We start from the raw sequence: 22176 nt of genomic DNA, 5'->3' as shown, positions 1-22176 counted from the left end.
TCAACAAACAAGCCAGAGTTCACGCTCAGATCTATTTGTCTTCACTGGCTTTGGACTTAGCTATGAAAGGAATGCAATACCCACATCCACTCTATCTTGTAGCCTTTCTCATGCAGATGAACAACTGTGCTGCATAGCTAGTCTGGTAATGTGGCTCATGCCTGTAATCCCAGCTCTGCAAGAGTCTTAAATTAGGTAGGAGTATCATGGTCCGAGGCCTATCTAAAAACTAAAGAGCGAAAGGTCTAGAGGTTGGCTCAAATAGTATAGTGTTTGTCTCACAGTGTCTGCTTCATGTGCTTCACCCTGAGTTCAACTCCCAATAATGCTAAAAAAAAAAAAAAACGAAAGTCATTTACTTCAGGTACAAAGAAACTTTTATTTCAATACTTAAATACTGAAATCATACATATCCATCAAATCTTACGCCACTGTCAGTATCACAGGAGAGATTCCAAGTAGGATTCTGGTGAAGCAAATCTAGAACATCATCCTTCATCTCCAAGTTTAGTCAGGTCCTTTAAGAACATGCTTTGAATGAGTGCGGTCCGTCACTGAGGTACACCATTTACAAGGCAGATACTCTATAGATAAGGATTTGTCATCCCAACTCCTTCACACTCAATAATGTAAGTGTCTTTAGAGGCATCCTCTTCATCTTCTGACTTCTTCACAGTAAATTTGGCCTGAAAGCAGAAGAGCATTACAGTATTAGAGCGGGAATGAGGAGGATGGAGAAACACCCATCACTCTGGCCAGGGTAAGCAGGCAGGAAGCAAACAGCAAGCCCGACTGTGGGAAGCAGCCGAAGAACTTGATAACCTATGAGAATGTATTGCTTCTTCGGGGGTTTTGTCAGAACATACACGGGCTGTGCTCTGCACCCACTCAATCACAGACTCCATGATTACAACCAAAACAAACTCCAACTCTGAAATCTCAGCTGTTGGTTGAGGTTAGTAAAGCATCGTTTGTCTCCCTTCTCTAAAAAGTTTTTCTAAAATGTGGATCTGAGACGTCCATTTTTTATCTGTCAAGTATGAAATCACTGAATCTCATTTTCTCTTGACAATTTAATTCTCTGGATTCACTATTCAAAAGATCTGGCAGTGGGAAGGTGGGTGGGAGGAGGGCTGGCAGTGGTGACTAACTTCTTTCATCGTGATTGGGCTAACCACTGTCGTTTTCACTTGTTAACTGAAGTTGGCTTTTCAAGTATTTGACTTGCGTCACTGTGTTCTGGAAACACGATCGTTTCTAAAGCAAATGTGGTTCATCGAACAAAGCTGACTTAAAATCAAAACTGAGAGGCTGACTGAGTCTGGGGTAAAAAGATGTCAGGTGTGTGACTAAAATCTTTGTGTGCTTATGTGAGAGCCATCAGTGGGGCCTTACTGAATGTAATGTTTGCAGATTCTGCCACCAGTGTGCATGGCAGGATGCTGATACTGCAGGCGTCTGCAATTACCGGAAACAAACAGCACTAAATGCTGAGCAGGAAGCCAGGTTTTGTAGTTGGTTATGTGTATGTGCGTACCTTCCAAACTGCAAACATGATGCAAACAGGAAACACAAGGAACAGTGAAGGGATCATTTTAAGTCTGGGCTTCAAGTTGTTTATGAAGCCTTAAAAGCCTTGAGTCTCTGATTTTACAGATGAATTGTCTACACTGAGGCCAGAAAGATGAACTCATTCCAAGTCAACTACTTAAAACATGACCAAACCGAATATGGTGGCTCACACCTGTAATCCTAGCTACTCAGGAGGCTGAGATATGAGAATCATGGCCCCAAGTTAGCCCAGGCAGGAAAGTCTATAAGACTCTTATCTTCTCTTCACCACCAAACCACCCAGAAGTGAAGTTCTGGCTCAAGTGGTAAAGTGCTAGCTTTGAGCAAAAAAGCTGAGGGACAGCACCCAGGCCCTGGGTTCAAGCCCCAGGACTAGTACACAAACACATACAAAGAAAGAATATACTGAAAACTGGGTGCAGTGGCTAGCTACTTTCCTAGCCACTTGAGAAGTTAGAAGTAAGAAGAAACCAGCTTAGGCACGAAGTTTGAGACACCCCCCTCCCCCCTTCCCACCCCCTGCTCCACCCTCCCGCCACAAACCCCAATCAACCAATAGCTTGGACTATGGCATGTATCTTCATCCCAGCTTCACAGAGAGCCTAAAAGGACAATCATAGTACAGGCCAACCCAGGCATAAACATGAGACATTATTTGAAAAATAACGAAGACAAAAATGGTTAGGGTGTTTAACAAAATGAAATTTAATTGTTCTTTCTAATGGAATACTCACCTTTGCTAGTTGTTCAGCAAAATGGATAGCAGTTTGTGTATGGAGCGTAACTGGTCCTGTTTTTATTCTGGAAATTCCATTGGCTAGTGCCATGAAAATAATTAGCTATGGAAAAAAAGAACAAACACAAAAATGTCACACATTTACTAATACTTAAGAGTCAATTAACTCTAGTACTGTCTATAATGAAAAAACATTCCAAATCAACAAAGTTAAAAAAAATCATCTTTCTTGACTTTCCAGAAGCCCTTGGAAGATGACAGGAAATTTGTGTTACCCGAAGCTTGCAGTATGGGTCAGAAGTGCTGAGCAGCAATATTCAACACGGAACTTTAAAAATTAATGCTTAAGAGCAAAATATGGAGCGGGACTTTGATGTATTAATTAAGACAGGACAGCCATCTCTGGCATATATAATGTGACAAGTTCTTATTCTAAAATTACATTTCAGCAGATGAATGAGTAGACTAATATAGAATTACTAGGAGTGCGAGTAAACCTGGGCAAAAGGCAAGGGACTAGACATAAGCAAAACTATTCTAGGCAAGTATCTGTTACTCAGCCTGTAATCCTAGCTACTCAGGAGGCTGAGATCTGAGATTTGCAGTTTGAAGCCATCCTGGGCAGGAAAAGTTCATGTGACTCTTCTCTCCAACTAACTACCAAAAAGCTGTAAATAGCATTGTGGCTCAAAGTGGTAGACTGCCAGCCTTGAGCACAAAAGCTTAGAGACAGTGCCCAGGCCTTGAGTTTAAACCCTAAGACCAGTGGAAAAAAAAAAAAAAAAAAAAGGAGGAGATTGTCCTCAGAAAACTGATTCCCTCCTCTTTTCTTCGCTTCTTCCTTCCTTTTGCTTTCTTTTAAAAAAATTTTTAAAGTTTTTAAATAGAAAGGTCCAGAGTTGAAAGCAAAATTACCTTTCCTTTGTACTATAAAAACACACTTTTTTGATATGCTGGTTAAAAATTTCATAATATACCCCTCCACTGATAGCTGCAATATTACATTTTAATGAGTAGCCTCACAGTTAATTCAATCATTAACTTCTTTCTTTTCCACGCTAGGGATGGAACCCAGGGGCTTAGGCAATTGAGGCAAAAATAATAATAATAAAATCTCAGTCACCGAGCCACTGAATTATACTCCTAGCCTGAAATAAACCTCCTCTCCCCACTTCTCCCCTCTCCTTTTCTTTTCTTGTGGTGCTAATACTAGGGCTTGAACCCAGGGCCTGGGCGCTGTCCCTCAGCTTTTCCTGATCAAGGCTGTTGTTCTGTCATTTGAGCCACGCCTCCATTTCTGAGTTTTGCTGGTTAATTGGAGATAAAAGTCAGGGACTCGCTGGGCACCAGTGGCTCACGCTTATAATCCTAGCTACTCAGGAGGCTGAGATCTGAGGATCTCGTTCAAAGCCAGCCTGGACAGGAAAGTCCATGAGACTCTTACCTCCAATTAACCACCAGAAAATCGCAAGTGGTGTTGTGACTCAAGTGGTAGAGCGCTAACCTTGAGCTGAAGAGCTGAGGGACAGAGTTCAAGTCCCATGACCAACAGAAAAAAAAAAAACCCAAAAAGTTAGGGACTGTTCTGCCCAGACTTGTTTCAAATCATAATCCTCAGATCTCAGCCTCCTCAGTGGCTAATACCTGTTTGTGTAAGCAGGCTGCTAACTTGCAAGTAAGGCAAGAAAGAAAGGGAGAGAGGAAAATACACCAGACAGCAAAGTGTAAAAAGGAAAGGTTTTATTTGCCAAGCATGATGGCACACAACTGTAACCCCAGCACTTGAGAGGGAGGCTAAGTTAAGAGGATAGAGAGTTCAAGGCCAAAATTGTTTTCAAATTAAAAAAAAAAAAAGAAGGAAGAAAAGAAAAGGGAAAGGTGGAGGAGATGGAAGAAAAAGGAAAGGGAAAATATGAGGGAGAAAGCGTCTATTCAGAAATACTCCACAGCACCTGTTGCGAGTGAGTCTTACATGTGGGAAGGGTAAGACATATCCATATTGATGGCTGGGGGATTATAACTAGGAAGGAATTAGGAGAGAGCCTGGGCAGTGATTAATCTGGGCAGCATGCAGATGGTACTTAAACCATGAGAGTGAAGAAAATCACCAAGGGAGTGAAATCAGATAGTTATGAGCCTGACCAGAGGAGTTCTTCAGAACCAGAGGTAAAGGGACAGGCATGGTGGCTCTCACCTGTAATCCCAGCTACTCACAAGGTTTGAGGTCAGCTCAGGCAAAAAGTTAGTAAGAACCTTTCTCCATTAATAAAACTGGACATGGTAGTGCATGCCTGTCATACCAGCTACATTTGATATTCAAACAAGAGAATCACCATCCAGGCTTGATTTAGTAATCTTCCAATTCAAAAGAAAACTAAAGGAAAAAATGATGGGGGTTTGGCTCATGTTGCAGAATGCTACTTCCAACCCTGGAAGTTAAGTCAGAAGTCTACTTTTAGAAATATATATATATATATATATATATATATTTTTTTTTTTTTTTTTTTTTTTTGTCGGTTGTGGGGCTTGAACTCTGGGCCTGGGCGCTGTCCCTCAGCTCTTCAGCTCAAGGCGAGCGCTCTACCACTTGAGCTACAGCGCCACTTCCGGTTTTTCTGGTGGTTTATTGGAGATAGGAGTCTCACGGTCTCTCCTGCCCGGGCTGGCTTTGAACCGCGATCCTCAGATCTCAGCCTCCTGAGTAGCTAGGATTACAGGCGTGAGCCACCAGCGCCCGGATAGAAATATATTTTTTACCAGAACTATGAATATGTGTTGTTGAGGGGTGATGCCAGGAGAGGGGGGTAGAATAGCAGAGAGAGGAAGGATGGGCAAATACAATAATAATATTCAGTGTATATATGTGAAATGAAACCAGGTAACTCGAGGGGATGAGTGTATTGGGACAGATGGAGGAGAATGATGGAAAGGGTGACACTGATCTCGATTCCTGCTGGAGCCAGGCACTGCTGGCTCATGCCTATAATCCTAGCTACTCAACAGGCTGAGATCTGAGGATCACGGTTTTCAGCCCTGGCAGGAAAGTCCGTGACACTCTTATCTCCTATACTACCCAGAAAAAGCAGGAAGTGGTGCTGTGGCTCAAGTGGTAGAGCATTAACCTTGAACAAAAGAACTTCAGAGACAGAGTCCAGACCCTAAGTTCGAGCTCCAGGACTAGCAAAAAAACAAAAAAAAAAGATGCATTGTACTCATAAATTCATATTCATATGTTAAACTGAAACCCCTTAGTATAACTACTTGAGAAAAGAATAGATGAAAGAAACTCTACTACAAAGCCATAATAATCAAAACAGCTTGGTACTGGCACACAAACAGACCTCAGGACCAATGGAATAGAATTGAAAACCCAGAAATGAACCTACAGGCCGGGCGCTGGTGGCTCACGCCTGTAATCCTAGCTACTCAGGAGGCTGAGATCCAAGTATCGCGGTTCAAAGCCAGCCCGGGCAGGAGAGACTGTGAGACTCCTATCTCCAATAAACCACCAGAAAACCGGAAGTGGCGCTGTAGCTCAAGTGGTAGAGCACTCACCTTGAGCTGAGGAGCTGAGGGATAGCACCCAGGCCCAGAGTTCAAGCCCCACGACCGACAAAAAAAAAAAAGAAAAAGAAAAAGAAATGAACCTACAGACCTATAGGGATCTAATCTTCGATAAGGGAGCTAAAAAATTAGAATGGAAGAAAGACAGCCTCTTCAGTAAATGGTGCTGGCAAAATTGGTTAATTACTTGTAGAAAACTAAAGCTAGATCCTTATATATCACTCTGCACCAGAATCAACTCCAAATGGATCAAAGATCTAGGAGTCAAAGAAGACATCATGAAAACATTACAGGATGGAATAGAGAAACCCTAGGTCTCCTTGGCATAGGCCGAAATTTTCTGAATAGAGACCCGGAAACACAACAAATCAAAGAAAGGTTGGACAAATGGGATTGCATGAAGTTGCAGAGCTTCTGCATGGCAAAGGACATAGCTAGCAAGATCAATAGAAAGCCCACGGATTGGGAGAAGATCTTCACTAGCCATACAAGGGACAAGAGTCTCATATCTAAAATATACCTGGAACTCAAAAAATTAAATCCCCCAACAACAAATCCTCAAAGAAACAACTGCCCAATAAATAAGTGGGCTAAAGACTTAAAGAGAAATTTCTCTGAAGAGGAAAGAAGGATGGCCAATAGACACATGAAGAAATGATCAACCTCTCTAGCCATAAAAGAAATGCAAATCAAAACAACATTGAGATACCACCTCACCCCAGTTAGATTGGTTAGAATCAAGAACTCTAAGAGCAACAGATGCTGGAGGGGATGTGGACAGAAGGGAACCTTACTTCATTGTTGGTGGGAGTGTAAACTTGTTCACCCACTTTGGAAAGCAGTATGGAGTTTCCTCAAAAGACTCCACATAGAGCTCCCCTATGACCCAGCAATCCCACTTTTGGACATTTACCCAAATGATCACAAACAAGACCATACTAAAGGTACCAGCAGAACTATGTTTATTGCAGTATTATTTACCATAGCTAAGCTATGGAACCAACCCAGATGCCCCTCAGTAGATGAATGGATCAAAAAATATGTGGTATATATACACAATGGAATTCTATGCCTCCATCAGAAAGAATGACATTGCCCCATTTGTTAGGAAATGGAAAGACTTGGAAAAAATATTAAGTAAAGTAAGCCAGGTTCAAAGAAACATAGGTCCCATGGTTTCCCTTATTTGCAATAACTAGTATATGTCTGAGACAAGCAGAAACGGTCAGAGAAGTTGATGTTAGGCAAAATGAACCCCAAGATAAGGACTCAAATGGTTTTTCTTTCTTGCTATTGTTTCTAACATATTTGTAAGATGATTTCTTTGTTGCTTTGTATGTCCCTCACCCACGGTAAAACTCCTGTTTTCACTGCATTTGATGTTGGTATAATTTGGGGAGGGGAAGGGAAAAAACAAATTGTTTAAATAGGGATACAGGTGGACCCATTGCAACAATGAGATGTGTAAGATGTTATGTTGAAAAATGAACCTTATAACTTTGGTGGGGGGGGGGGAGGAGATGGGAAGGGATGGGAAGGGAAAACAAAGGAGGCAACAATGCTTGATAAGAAATGTACTCATTACCTTGCTCATGTAATTGTAACCCCTCTGTATAATATTTTCACAATAAAAAAAAAGAATAAATGAAAGAGAAGGAGGAAAGGAGAGAGAGAGAGAGAAGAAAAAGAGAAAAAGAAAAAAGAAACAGAGAGAAAAAGGGAGGGAGGGAAGGAAGGGAGGGAGATAGGGAGGGAGGGAGGAAGGGAGGGAGGAAGGGAGGGAGGGAGGAAGGGAGGGAGGGAAGGAGTGAAGGGAAGAGTTCACTGAAGTGGGGTAAACTACAGTAGTAAAGTTCTTTCTTAGCTGGGCACCAGTGGCTCACGCCTGTAATCCTAGCTACTCAGGAGGGCTGAGATCTGAGGATCATTGTTTGAAGCTAGCCCAGGCAGGAAAGTCTATGAGACTTTTATCTCCAATAAAGTATTCCAAAAAAGCTGGAAGTAGTGCTGTGGCTCAAGTGGTAGGGTGCTAGCTTTGAGCAAAAGCAGCTCAGGGACAATGTCCAGGCTCTGAGTTCAAGTCTCAGGACCAGCGTACACACACAAAAAAGTTCTGTCTTGCCTAGCATGCCTATGGCCCTGGATTCAATTTCTAGCACAGAAAAAAAAATAAAACAAAACAACAACTAGCATATAATGAACTGCGAGAAAGGAAACTAAGGGTATTTCAGAAATTAAAGTACTTCTTTAGCAATTGTGCCAAATACTGAAGAAAGGTCAAGTAAGATGAAGACTGAAGTATGAAGATTATATTCCCAGAAAACTGTAAGAAATGACTGAAATAGGGCTTGTTAGTCAGTATGTGAGTGTCAGTGATCAAGATGTACGTTTGAAGCCTGGTGCCAGTGGCTCATGCCCATAATCCTAGCTACTCAGGAGGCTGAGATCTGAGAATTTGCAGTTCAAAGCCACCTCCAGCCAGCAGTCCCTGTGACTCATCTCCAATTAACCACTCAAAAACTAGAAGCTTTTGCTAGCTTTTGCTAGCCTGGAGCAAAAAGCTCAGGGACCATACTCGGGACCTGAGTTCAAGTCCCATGACTAACAACAACAACAACAACAAAAGTGTACAATTGATGTAATTACCAAGTGTTCAATGTCATTACCTGGTCTTGCAGGTATTCATCCACAGTTCCACCATGTCTAAGATTTGCCAGCAGCACCTCAGCAGCTTCAATTCCAACCTTGTCTGCATTCACGCCTAAGACAGGAATAATGTAAAAACCCCAAATTACCAAAAGGCCAACAGTTTGATACACCCCAGGTAGCACTGATATAATGTGTCAGGCTTCTGACTTTATCCCACACAACAGTTAAAATAAGCCTAAAGCTTGACAGAGGGGCTTGAACTCAGAGCCTCAAGCTCTCATTTGGCTTTCTGTTCAGTTTTCTTGGTCATAGCTAGCACTCTATCACTTGAACCACACCCCAGCTCTGCTGTTTGCTATTTAATTGGAGACAATGTCTCAAAGACTTTCCTGCCCAAAATGGCTCCCAACTTCAAAGATATCTGCTTCCTGAGTACCTAGGATAAGAGGTGTGAGCCAGCTACAAGGAAATGCATTTTATTTTCAAATATACTAGTGATGGAAAATTTGCTTTGTGTCTGTTTAAAAATTACTAATTATTATATCAGTTTGTAACTTCAAATTTTTAAAACTTATCTAAGCTACCTTTAGTCTATAGGCAATTACATGAGAATTAAAAAACTTTTAAAGTCAGGATACTACGTATTATTTAAGAAAGAACAGATAGTAGAATGACTATTTTTAAGATTTAGTCCTATGAGGGCTGGGAATGTGGCTCGGTGGTAGAGTGCTTGCCTAGCATGCATGAAGCCCTGGGTTCGATTCCTCAGTACCACAAGTACAGAAAAAGCCAGAAGTGGAGCTGTGGTTCTAGTGGCCTTGAGTAAAAAAAAGAATCATCAGCAGTAGCCCAGGAACAGTGCCCAGGCCCCTAGAACTGGCAAAAAGAAAAAGAAAAAAAGTTTTATTCCCTTTAAAGACTTGAAAAGATGGTTAGACTTGATGGTGAATGCTTGCAATTCTGGCTTTAAATATTATTAGAAGAGGATACCAAGATGGAATCTAGCCTGGCTACCATGTAAGACAGGGTCTCAAAAACCAAAAAGAATAAACATAAAGACGTCTAACTAAAAATATGTGAACAGATATTAGCTTATTTTGAACATAAGTCAGAATATTTACCTCTTGCTCTATTTACTTTCTACCTTTCTATATAAATCTTTAGTACAACAATGAAAACAAACTAAGTTTATCAGAAATAGTGGAATATCCAACTTTTAAAAAAATTTTAATGCTAGAATCGGGACTTGAACTCAGGGCCTGGATGCTTTTGTGCTGAAGGTTAGCACTTTACCACTTGAGCCACAGCTCTACTTCTAGCATTTCTGGTGATTAACTGGAGATGTCTCACTGACTTTCCTGCCAAGGCTGACTATGAACTGTGATCCTCTGATCTCAGCCTCTTGAGTAACTACAATTATAGGCATGTCAATGGCACCCAGCTTCCAACTATCTTTTTAAGGTTATATGCCTAAAAAAAATCCTTGGCCTCAAAAGAAAATGTCTTAAGTACTTATACTGTGGTTAATTTTGTTTCTGCTTCAAATTCTTGCAAATTTACATATATATATGCTTTTTTACACACACATATACACACATATACAATTATTATCTACTCTCTCTATACATACATTAAACTTTTCCAGAAAACTAAAATTTTCAGAATTTTAATTCTTCCCTTACAGCAGATATTATCAGAATTTAAACTCCCTACTTTTACATCATCAGTTGGCCATTATATGACTAAAAAGAATGATTTAGAGTTATTATAGATCTTGACTTTTAATTTTTTGGTTCTAGGGACTAAACCCAAGGTCTGGTGCATGCTACATTCTCTGCCAGTGAGCTATCCCCTGCCCCACCCCCACACTTGAGTGAGCTACTTAGTGTCTTACAGTTCCACTTTCAGCTAGAAAAGACAATGATAACTACGTTGAAAGGCTGTAACAGAAATAAGGTAACATTTATAAAGTAGCCATTATCAAGATCACACATAATAGGCTATTAATAATATTAGTATTGAACACCCAATATTGCTGGCCCTTTTGCTGATAAAACATAAAAAGAAAGTAACATACTAGAGAATAGTTAAGGTTCTTTTCAGATCTGAGACTGAGACTCAACCTCAATACCTGATGCTTTTGCTCACTGGCTAGCGCTCTACCAACTGAGCTGCAGCTCCAACCCCTTGAGAACAGTTAAGGTTCTGTAACCATCCTCCACTGATTAGAGCACAGACAGGTGCTAAGTTCCAAAGTATAATATAAACTGCATACCCAACAGAAACTCAGAGAAGGAAAAGATGATAGGTTCTAAAATTATTTGAAAAGTGAAAAATCCACACCATGAAGCTGTTTCCTGCACAGTATTATCTAAAATGCTGTAAAATTACTTGTTACCATCTTTACTCTTGTCTTTCTGTAACCCCCCATCAGACCCTTGGACAGATTTCCTTTTCCTGAAAATATTCAATGATTTAATTGTAGCACTTGGGAGGCTGAGGCAGGAAGATCACAAGCTTGAGGTCAGCCTGAGCTACACATTAAGACACTGTCTCACAAAAACAAACAAACAAAAAAAAAACCCCAAAAAACAAAAATCAGCATTTCCCAATTAGCACCACAGAACTAGTGCAGGGAAGAATCATCAATGCATGTAAATTGTGTGAGAACAGCACAGTCAAGTGATCTCAAGGGATTTTTCTCAGACTACCTGTTAATCATACAGGAAAAAGGAACATGTACAGTAGACAGTGGTGTACACTTACCCACGTGTACATCTGGTCTTACTGAGAAGGCATAAACTATTACCTCCCCTGCCTTGATGCAATGCACTAGAGTATATATGAAATCACCTATGCAACACTCTAAAAATGTTTAATCCCAATCTAATCATGATATTACCAGACAAATTGAAACAGTGGAAAAATCCCATGAAAAAAGGCCTGGGCTTTTCAAAATGTCCAGGGAAGAAATAGAAAAAAAAAAAAGGTGTGGGTGGGGGAACAGAGAGTATTCTGTATCAAAAGACAAAACAGTTGTGACAGCTAAATGCTATGTGTACTTAAAGAGAAAAAAAATACATATTGACCTAAAATATTTATGTGTTAGTCTTATTAGGTCGAAGTGTGTCCCATATGTCTGTCTCTAACAGACAAATTCTTCTGGTATAAAAATGCCACGGTCACTACATTGTTTGGACATACATGCTACAGTGCTTAGAAGTGAGGTATAGTGTCTGCAACCTAACATTGGAAAGGCTCAGGACACACAGGATGCACAGCCACTGTACCTGGGGACAGGAATACACATGACTAGGCCAACAAGTCATTTTTCCAATAGGTTTGAAAACTTTCAAAGTAGGAAACTAGGAAAAAGATGTGAAGTTTAAAACACAATTAGTTAATTTATCCTTCTAAATATGTCTTCTGTCATTCTTTATAATACTCTACTCCCAACAGCTAATACTCCTACTTGAGTATCGGGAACTGTTATAGATTCCCTTTGTCCATACCTCGTTTGCCAAGTGCTGATCCAGCAAACAAACAGCCAGTGGATGTCTCAGCAACAATGCTATATAAAGAAAGGAAGTATTACTATTCATGTTGTAAATCCCTTATATAAAATAGTGTCATATTTACACCTAAACTATGTATATCACCTCTTAGACTTTAAATCATCTACAGATTACTTATACCTAACACAATGTATATACGAAACAGTTATGATATTACCCAAAGAATAAGTCCATTCATGTTTAGTACAGACACAATTTTTTTTCAAACGTTTTTGATCAATAGTTGTTTGAATCCATGGATACAGAATGCAATAGCTATGGAGAGCTTACAAAAATAATGAGGATCTACCCAGCATGGATTCTCATGTAATCCTAGATCCTTTGGAGGCTAACATCTGAGGATTGTGATTCGAAGCCAGCCCAGACAGGTAAAGCCCATGAGATGCTTATCTCCAATTAACTACCAAAAAAGCCAAAAGTGAAGCTGTAGCTCAAATGGCCAAGTGCTAGCCTTAAGCACAAAAAGCTCAGGGACTATGTCAGGGACTATGTCAGACACCAGTGGCTCACACCTGTAATTCTAGCTACTCAGGAGTCTGAGAACTGAGGGTAACAGTTCAAAGTCAGCCTGGCCAGAAGTCACCATGAGACTCTTAATCTCTAACAAACCACTTAAAAACCAGAAGTAGAGCTGTGGCTCAAAGTGGTAGAGAACTAGCTTTGAGCAAAAGAGCTCAGGGACAGAACCCAGGCCCTGAGTTTAAGCCCCAAGTCTGACAATAAAAAAAAAAAAGAAGAAAGAAAGAAAGAAAGAAAGAAAGAAAGAAAAAGAAAGAAAGGAAGAAAGAAGTCTCAAGGATTGCCCATCTTTAAAAACAAAATCCAGAATAATCTCTTTTTGGAAGTGAAATCTTGCTATGTAGTACAGGCTAGACTCAAACTCACAATCCTCTGGCCTCAACCTCCCAAGTAGTTGGGATTACTGGCATGCATCACCCCAGACCCAGCTAGAGTATTCATCTTAATTAATAATATTGTTTCAGGTAGGTAAAAATATGCCCTCTTCAAATTCTAAATTGATCAAGCACATCTTACATCTTGAAACAGGAAAATTACTTCAGGTCTTCCAACTATGCCTAAGAAAGGTCTATTTCTCACATTATTCCACTGCCATTGCCAAACGCTTGGTCTCTGGGCTCCTGAACAGGCTGGATGTTAACATACAGATCTCTGATCTCCTTTCTGATGCATCTCACAGCTGCCGCGGCCATATCTTTTGCTACCTATTTTGGCAAGTGAGGAAAAAAAAGAAAAATTTGGACAATTGTTTTCAAGCCTTCAAAGTCACATAAAATAGCTTTTACATTCATTATTTAATTATTCAATTTTCAAGACTAGAGAGAGGAGTAAATTTTAGGAAAAACTTAATGAAAAGGCATATAAAAAAATAAGTTCTATCACTTGTCTACTAATAGCAAGGTCCTGAGTTTAAGCCCAAGTACTACCAAAAGAAAACAAACAAACAAAAAAATCTCATTAGTTTCAAAACTTAGATGACATAATACTTACCAAAGTGTAAAAACACATCTAAGAACATTCAGACAACTTACTTTAAATGGCAGAACACCAGCAACAAACGCTCTCCCATAGATCTTTGTCACAGAGCCACGATCAGTCAAATTTATTGGGTTTAACTGTTTAACTGGAGACATCTGCACGAGCACTTCGCCACCTCCTTTTGGGTAATAGCCCCTATGGAGAGCGTAACACCCACATAAACTGACCATACAACCAAAGTGAACCCCAATATGACATCAAAAATAATGTGAATGATGCCCAAGATATAATTCATGGAAAGTCCTAAATAGTATTTTAGGTCTCTTCTGACCTATACAGTGGCCCCAAGTTACATATGACTATTCACATTAAGGAAAATATTAGGCTGGAAGAACAGCTCACTGGAACAGTGTATATTTAACATCTGTGAGGCCCTAGATTCCATCCCCAACAACAAAAAAGTAGATTTTAAAATAAAAATAAAGGAAATTAAGTAAGAATTTAAAAAAAATCAGCTTCTGAAATACATAAAGTTTATTTTAAGGGCTCAAGATTTACATTTGGACCAGGGGCTAGTGGCTCATATCTGTAATCCTAGCTACTCAGGAGGCTGAGATCTATAAGATCTCAGTTCTAAATCATTCCAGGAAGAGAAGTCCATGAGATTGTATCTCCAAAATAACCAGAAAAAAGGCCAGACTCAAAGGATAGCTCAAGTGGTAGAACACCAGCTGAGCAAGTGTGAGGCCCTGAGTTCAAACCCAGTACTATCAAAAAAGAAGAAATAAGTTTTTAGTGACTATCCCACTAGACACCATAAAAAGGATACATACTTCTCAGTGTGGAAAGTTCTATTGACAGTGCTATTTTACAACAGAAGTTCTCTGATGTCTGGATCTGTTTTGTTTCTATTTTCTAGGGTTTGAAACAATGACTGATGGGCAAATAAATATCTGATGAACACTTAAGTAGCTGAACACCAACCAAATTCTAACTCCGTTATTTAGTGTCATTAATCCTATCACAGATGCTAAGAACTGAAGTGCTCTTATCTTAAGGAATTCTCTATCTGGAAGGGGGATGGCTCCAAGACACCATGCTAGAAGAGGAGGAGGGCTGTAAGAAAGTATTAAAAGCTGGGTACCAGTGGCTCAGGCCTGTAATCCTAGCTACTCTGAGTATATCAATTCAAAGCCAACCAAGCAGGAAAGTCTGTGAGACTCATCTCCAATTAACCACCAGAAAACTAGAAGTGGCACTGTGGCTCAAGTAGTAGAGTGCTAGCCTTGAGCTGAAGAGCTCAGGGACAGCGCCCAGGCCGAGTTCACGACCCACAACTGACACACACACACACACACACACACACACACACACACACACACACACACACACACACACACACACACACACACACACACACACACACACACACACACACACACACACACTATTAAAATAGCAGCTCAGATGACACACCCCCCCCAAAAAGAAAGTATTAAAATAGCAGCTCAGATGTAAATTCCAATTAAGGCATACCTTTGGGCAGTCCAAACAAGAAATTGCCATTTTCATTTTTAAAGTATACAGGATTTATAATGTTTAAAAGAGCAGGGGGATAATAACATGAATAAAGAAAGTCCAAAGCATTTAAGGACCAGTGAAAATTATGAAGCTGAAAGGAGGTCAAGAGCAGCACTTACATACTAAACCAAGAAATTTAAAGGTGTTACTGTGTAACAGAGGGGAAGCTTCAAAGAAAAATAACCTGTATGCTTACTATGTGTCTGAGGAAAATACCAGACTACATTGTGGAAATCTCTTTTAAGGCCCCCATAGTGATAAGCCTAGCTGTGTACCTAGCATTATCATTATCTTTGCAGGAGCATGGGTAACACTAGATGTGAAGCTGCCCTAGGTAGATATTCCTTTGTAATATTTCTCCCAGGAAACAAACGAATATCACATGCAGCTGCTGTCAACATCCCATCCCCCTGCAGCTTATTGTTAAGACCAAAGTACAATGATTTCCTACAAGAAATTGAACAATCAAGTATAATATAGGCATATTAGAGTGACAGTCCTCTAAGGTCTAACTTTTCCATTTATTTTTAGCACATGTAATACATCAGAAGGGCTAGAAAATGTATAACTTACCTCATTTTAATGTCACAATTAAATTTAAAACCAAATTTTTCAACAATTGGCTTGAAGACCTAAAAAAAAAAAAAAAATCAGATGTTACTGTAGCCACTAATATTCACTGGCTCAACAAGTACAACCGTTAAATCAAAAGTATTCTGCACCAAACCAGTGATTAGGTGTTACAGGTAAACAGTGACATCAAAATATTTATACTAGCACCTTTTCTCAAGTAAACAAACAAACAAAACAACAACAACAACAAAAAGACCAGGTATGTCACTAAAGGTAAAGTTTAGTATTTAATCAGAGCAGGACAAGACTGATAAAGAAAAGTATCACAATCTAACCTATTTGACCCAGTTGTTATTCTTCTCCACGGTCAATATTTACTGACTCTTCTCAATATGAAGTACACTTGAAGAAACTGGGGTATGTATTCTATAATATTTAGACAGAGTAGTTTCTGTGAAATTACTAAGTAATACCACCAGTGGCTCAAGACCTATAAACCCTTGCTACTCACAAGGCTAAGATCTGGATGACTAAAGTTCAAAACCAGTCTGAGCAAAAAAAGTCACAGACTGCCATTTCCAAAAAAGGTAGGCTAGAGGCATAACTCAGGTGGTAGAGTACCATCCATGAATAAGCAAGTCAAGTAAGCCTGAGCTCCAGGCCCTGAGTTCAGACACTGAAAAAGTTTCAGATTTTAGAAGTTTGCTTTTCAGATTTTCAGATTAAGTAAAATATGCAGCCAGGCACTGATGGCTCATGTCTGTAATCTTAGCTACTCAGGAGACTTAGATCTGAGGATCGCAGTTCAAAGCCAGACAGGGAAGCAAAGTCCATGAGACTCTAATCTCTAATTATTCACCAGAAAACCAGAAGTAAAGCTGGCTCAGAGTGGTAAAGTGCTAACCTTGAGTGAAAGAGCTCTGAGTTCAAGCCCCATGATGTGAGAGAAAGAGAGAAAGAGAGAGAGAGAGAGAGAGAGAGAGAGAGAGAGAGAGAGAGAGAGAGAGAGAGAGAGAGAGAAAGAGAGAAATGGAAGGAAGGAAGGAAGGAAGGAAGGAAGGAAGGAAGGAAGGAAGAAAAAAGAGAGAGGGGTAAAGAAAGAGGTAAAGAAAGAAAGATGCATACTTTTCAAGCATGCTAGTATTGAGTTTTGTCACTGGAAGATAGTTTAAGCTTCCTTCCCAATTGTAATTCTTAGATTTATTAAATGCCTGATTTAAATAATAACTGATCTGCCAAGCACCAGTGGCTCATGTCTGTAACCCTAGCTACTCTGGAGGCTGAAAATCACAATTCAAAGCCAGCCCAGGGAGGAAGGTCCATGAGACTCTTAGCTCCAATAAACAATAAATGGCTCAAGTGGTAGACAATAGCCTGGAGCACAGAAAAGCTCAGGGACAGAGTCCAGGTGCTGAGTTCAAGCTCCCGGACCAGCAAAAATAAAATAACTGATTTAATTTATATCATTTTACTTCAGGTTTTAAAAATTCACTATGTATATCACTTTAACATATAATACAATCTTAAATATAATTCTCTTCCCTTTTAGATAACATGAATCAATAATATGAATCAATATCATCAGATAACAGGAATCAATATACATAAAATACTTAAGACATGTTGGAACAGAGACTGGAGATTCAGCCCTCACCATCATGGTGTAATCGATCTGGGGGGCCATTTCAGCATTAGTTCCACCTTTCAAACGAAGTTCTGATGGAGAAGCAGCGAAGAGAACACAGGGCATTGAAACCTGCATCAAGAGGCACACACTCCTGAGGAGAAGGCAGAACAGGCTTAGCTGAACTGTCTTTTCAAAGTCTCAAAAAGTTCTTTTATTACATATCACCTGAAGCACAGACAACCGAGAAGTTAAAACAAAACACTCCAGTGTCTGATGGGCAAAATTCAGAATCAGTCTTTCATTATAGGAAAAATTGGCTTTAGATGGTACACAAACCTGGCTACAATTGCTGGGTGACAGAGTGCCTGACAGCAGCTGTAAGGCCCTGATTTGGTACCCAGCACAAGAGAAAAATAAAAGCAATCCTGGCATCAGGTTTCTAGGCCCATTTTCTATTTTGCCAAATTTCCTAGGAAATAGAATTTGGGTAGAAGTTGGCAACAGAATCCATCAGCCAACTAGCTCAGAAAAAGTAACTTGTAATTCCTTTTTCCACATTTATCACTGGAAGTAGGCATCATTAGAAAAAGATAAAAAAATGGCTGTACACCAGTGGCTCACGCCTGTAATCCCAGCTAATCAGGAGACTGAGATCTGAGGATCGTGATTCAAAGCCAGTCCAGGCAGGAAAAGTCCATGAGAGTCCATGAGACTCTTATCTCCAATAAACCACTCAGAAAACCAGAAGTGGCACTATGGCTTAAGTGGTAGAGCACTAACCTTGAGCTGAGGGCTGAGGGACAGAACCCAGACCCAGAGTTCAAGCCCCACAAATGACCAAAAAAAAAAAAAGGCCAGGCACTGGTGACTCACACCTGTAATCCTAGCTACTCAGGAGGCCAGAGCACAGTGGTTCAAAGCCAGACTGAGCAGGAAAGCCTGTGAATCTCTCATCTCCAATTAACTACCAAAAGCCAGGGCTATGGCTCAAGTGGTAGAGCACTAAGCTTGAGTACAAAAAGCTCAGGGACAGACAGCAGATAGGCCTTGAATACAACCTCCAAATTGACATTAAAAAAAAGGGGGGGGGATAAACATAAAAAAACTCAATTGTGGGCTGGGAAGTTGGCTCAGTGGCAGAGAGCTTGCCTTGCATGCCTGAAGCCTTGGGTTCGATTCCTCAGCACCACATAAGCAAAAAGAAAAAAAAAGCCGGAAGTGGTGCTGTAGCTCAAGTGGTAGAGCGCTAGCTTTGAGCTGAAGAGCTGAGGGACAGCGCCCAGGCCCAGAGTTCAGGCCCCACAACTGGACCAAAAAAAAAACAAAAAAAAAAAAAACTCAATTGTTAAATATTGTTTTTCTTGGGAAAAAAAATAGCCCTCAATATCATAAGCAGGTGCTTTACCAATGAGCACCCTTGTCCTATTTTCCAATGAGATTTTTTTTTTTAAATCAAGAAAATAAAGAGCTGGCCTGGGGTGAGGGAGACCTCACTGGATAAACACCTAACTTGGTCCTCAGCAACACCAAAAAAATTAAAAGACATTAAAAATACCTCAATTAAAAGAAGTATGATTCATAGTCAGCTGTACGTCACAATACAATGACGACAGAACATACAAACTCAAGAAAATTTGAAGTATTCAATTTTTAATAGTGAAAAGTAAAAAGCCGGGTGCCAGTGGCTCACTTCTGTAATCTTAGCTATTCAGGAGGCTGAGATCTGAGAATCGAGATTCAAAGCCAGCCCAGGTAGGAAAGTCTGTGAGACTCTTATCTCCAATTAACCACCAGAAAACCAGAAATGGTGCTATGGCTCAAGTGGTAGAGCACTAGCTTTGAATTGAAGAGCTAAGGGACGGCGTCCAGGCCCAGAATTCAAGCCCCATGACTCACAAAAAAAGAAAGAATGCCACTTCATACTACACGCAAAATAACATTCTGCATATATCATGATATGATGGCACATGTCATTAATGCCAGCATTCAAGGAACTAAAGAAGAAGGAACTCAAGCTGGAGGCCAGTATGGCCTATATAGGAAATCATGTTTCAACAAAACAATATTCCAGAGATAGTAATGGCTGTAAGTGAACAATTAGCTACCTAAATTTTTATATCCATTGTCTTTAGCTTTAAAAGATATTTTATCTACATCATAAAAGTAAAAAAACTGAAGCCAAGAGAGGTTCAGTAATATATCTAATAGACAGAATCTAGCTTTGAAACAGGCCTAACACTAAGATCTATACTTACATTCCATGTAAGTGATACATACCCTGCTGTCTTGGTGTCTGCTGTATGGATTCCACCTCTGATCTTCTCTGGCGTGAAGGCTATTTCTGTGGAGCCGATTTCTGCTCCCTCTAGTTGTCCACCACACAAATCTCGAACCATTTCCAGTCCAGATAAATGTTGAGGCCTTCAGGTCATAATACTGCATCAAAACGTGTGCATTCAGACTGCCTTCTCCCCACATTTTATGCCACATTTATAAAACTGTGAAACAGCAAGGCCTAAATATAGTATATACTACATCTTCAATAGCCAAGCTTCATGTGGTTTTTTTTTTATGTACCTACATTAACTACTATTAGGTAGCATTTTTTTTTGTTCCCTTCAAGACCAGTTATTTTTGCTATGAACACACACTGATGAACTGCTGAAAATTATAAGGGTTCAAAGGAAATACACTAGTAAAACTACCTAAGAGCCACCAGTTTGCTCTCATTCACTGAACTCTCTATGACACCTGTATGGCGTAAATTGTGTTCCCTTGACTTTGTGTGCTGAACTCCCAAACCACAGTGCATCAGAATGGGACTGCTAGAAATAGGACTTAATTTTAAAGGAGGGTCTTAAAATTTAATTGAGGTCCTTATTAAAAGAGAGTAGGATATATAGAGAAACATGATCAACAGGGTCCATAAAGAAACCACTCTGCGTGCCGGGCGCTGGTGGCTCTCGCCTGTAATCCTAGCTACTCAGGAGGCTGAGATCTGAGGATCGTGGTTCAAAGCCAGTCCGGGCAGGAGAGACCGTGAGACTCCTATCTCCAATAAACCACCAGAAAACCGGAAGTGGCGCTGTAGCTCAAGTGGTAGAGCGCTCGCCTTGAGCTGAAGAGCTGAGGGACAGCGCCCAGGCCCAGAGTTCAAGTCCCACGACCGACAAAAAAAAAAAAAAACCACTCTGCGAAAGGGCCACAAGAGGAATTCCATCACCAAGGCATTGAACGGATCTTCCTTTTATGGCCCAGGAAAAACAACCCTGCCAGCACCTTGACTCTGGACTCTCTCAGCCTCCAAAACATACATACATACATACATACATACATAAATGCATACATACATACAGACAGACAGACACAGATAAAGATAGATAGATAAATAGATAGATAGATAGATAGATAGATAGATAGATAGATAGATAGATGTCTCTAGACACTGGTGGCTCATGCCTGTAACTCAGGAGGCTGAGATCTGAGGGTCACCATTCAAAGTCAGCCTGGGCAGAAAAGTCTGTGAGACCTTTATCTCCAATTAATAATCCACAAGTTGAGCTGTGACTCAACTGGCAGAGTGCCAGCCTTGAGTGAAGAATCTAAGAGGCAATGCCCAGGCCCTGAGTTCAAGACCCAGTTCTGGCACACACCAAACAAACAAACAACACTAAGAGAACGGGAAAGTTGAAATGGAATATATATAGAAAATACACACAAAGAGATCCGTTGGGCGCTCTTCTAACAGGCGCATAAAATACCTGAAAATGTTGCTAGTGGCAAGCCCTGTCAAATGTCAATATACTTCCCTCCCTACAACAGTTCATTCTGGTCGTACTCACATCTTCCTGGAGATCTGAATGAAAAGGCCTTAAGAACAATTCCTGGGATCCTCACCTGTTCTGGGATTCCAAAACGCGCAGAAGCACAGAATGCAGTGGTTTACAAGTGGCCTTAGAGACGGTTCTGCCCTGACCTAGCTTACCTTCAAATACGTGGAATGCCCAATGGAGCTGGGGACACACTCTAAAAGACAGATTCTTGGGCAAACAACACACAACGGCTACCTGAGCGAGCCTATTTCTGTATTCACTCCTTGAGGCTTGCCAGGCTGCACCATCAGGCCCCTGGCCAGGAAAGCGAAGCCGAGGCCCACCACACCCCTGCACAGGGGCGGGGGGCTCAGATTCCCCGCCTGGGCTCCCCTGTTCCCACGCCCGGGGTGCGGCGGCCCGCCCCTCGCTCCCATCCCCAGGCCCCAGCCCTGCGATCTGTCGGGCCTCGCCGTCCCTGCTCCCCAGGGCAGCGCGCATTACCTGAGGCCGGGCGTGCTGCGGCCCGCGCGGATCTTCTGCACCCGCAGAGGGAGGCCCAGCAGACAGCTCAGGGCTGTGGAGACTCTGAGGATCTGGCCGCCCTGCCAAGAACCGGGTGCGGAGAGAAGGGGCGTGAGGACCTCCCCCTACCCCGCCGCCAGGAGAGACCCCCCCCCATCCCATCCCAGCCCCGAGGGGCGCAGCCCCGGCCTCCAGCCCCGCACTCACCCCTTCCATGATCCCGCCGTCCACCTCCACCCGCTGCCCCGCCATGGGGGGCACCCAGGGACCCGGCCCGCTGCAACCGCGCCTTCGCCCAAGCAGGAAAAAGAACAGCCGCCCTCGGAGTTCCCACAGCTCCGGTCAGCGCCCCGGGATGCACGGTGGAGCCGGGAGGCGGAAGGAGAGGTGCCACCGGAAATGGATTCCGCGGAAACGAATCCCCGGGACCGTGGGGGCGGATGTCCGGTAGCCAGTGCGCACGCG

General features: G+C 41.4%; 1 protein-coding gene across 2 annotated transcripts; it reads right to left on the bottom strand.

Annotated features, from left to right (window-relative positions):
- Positions 1-365: 365 nt before the first annotated feature.
- Rtca (RNA 3'-terminal phosphate cyclase) lies at positions 366-22120 on the bottom strand. Of its 2 annotated transcripts, XM_070007819.1 has the most exons (11): positions 21919-22120; positions 21691-21791; positions 19652-19795; positions 17402-17525; positions 15748-15806; positions 13647-13788; positions 13195-13319; positions 12034-12092; positions 8539-8633; positions 2307-2411; positions 366-686 (listed from the first exon to the last, which is right to left on the bottom strand). In XM_070007819.1, the coding sequence occupies exons 1-11, from the start codon at positions 21961-21963 to the stop codon at positions 585-587; spliced, it is 1101 nt and encodes a 366-aa protein (XP_069863920.1). In that variant the 5' UTR covers positions 21964-22120; the 3' UTR covers positions 366-584. The 2 variants fall into 2 exon arrangements, with proteins under 2 accessions (XP_069863920.1, XP_069863921.1); XM_070007820.1 differs by lacking the exon at positions 21919-22120 and having other exon boundaries at positions 19652-19810; positions 21691-21780.
- Between the last annotated feature and the right edge of the window lie 56 nt (positions 22121-22176).

This window comes from Dipodomys merriami, unplaced genomic scaffold, assembly GCF_024711535.1.
Source record: "Dipodomys merriami isolate MVZ:Mamm:240054 unplaced genomic scaffold, mDipMer1.0.p SCAF_7, whole genome shotgun sequence".
NCBI classification, from domain to species: domain Eukaryota; kingdom Metazoa; phylum Chordata; class Mammalia; order Rodentia; family Heteromyidae; genus Dipodomys; species Dipodomys merriami.
This window is presented reverse-complemented; position numbering and strand designations above follow the sequence as displayed.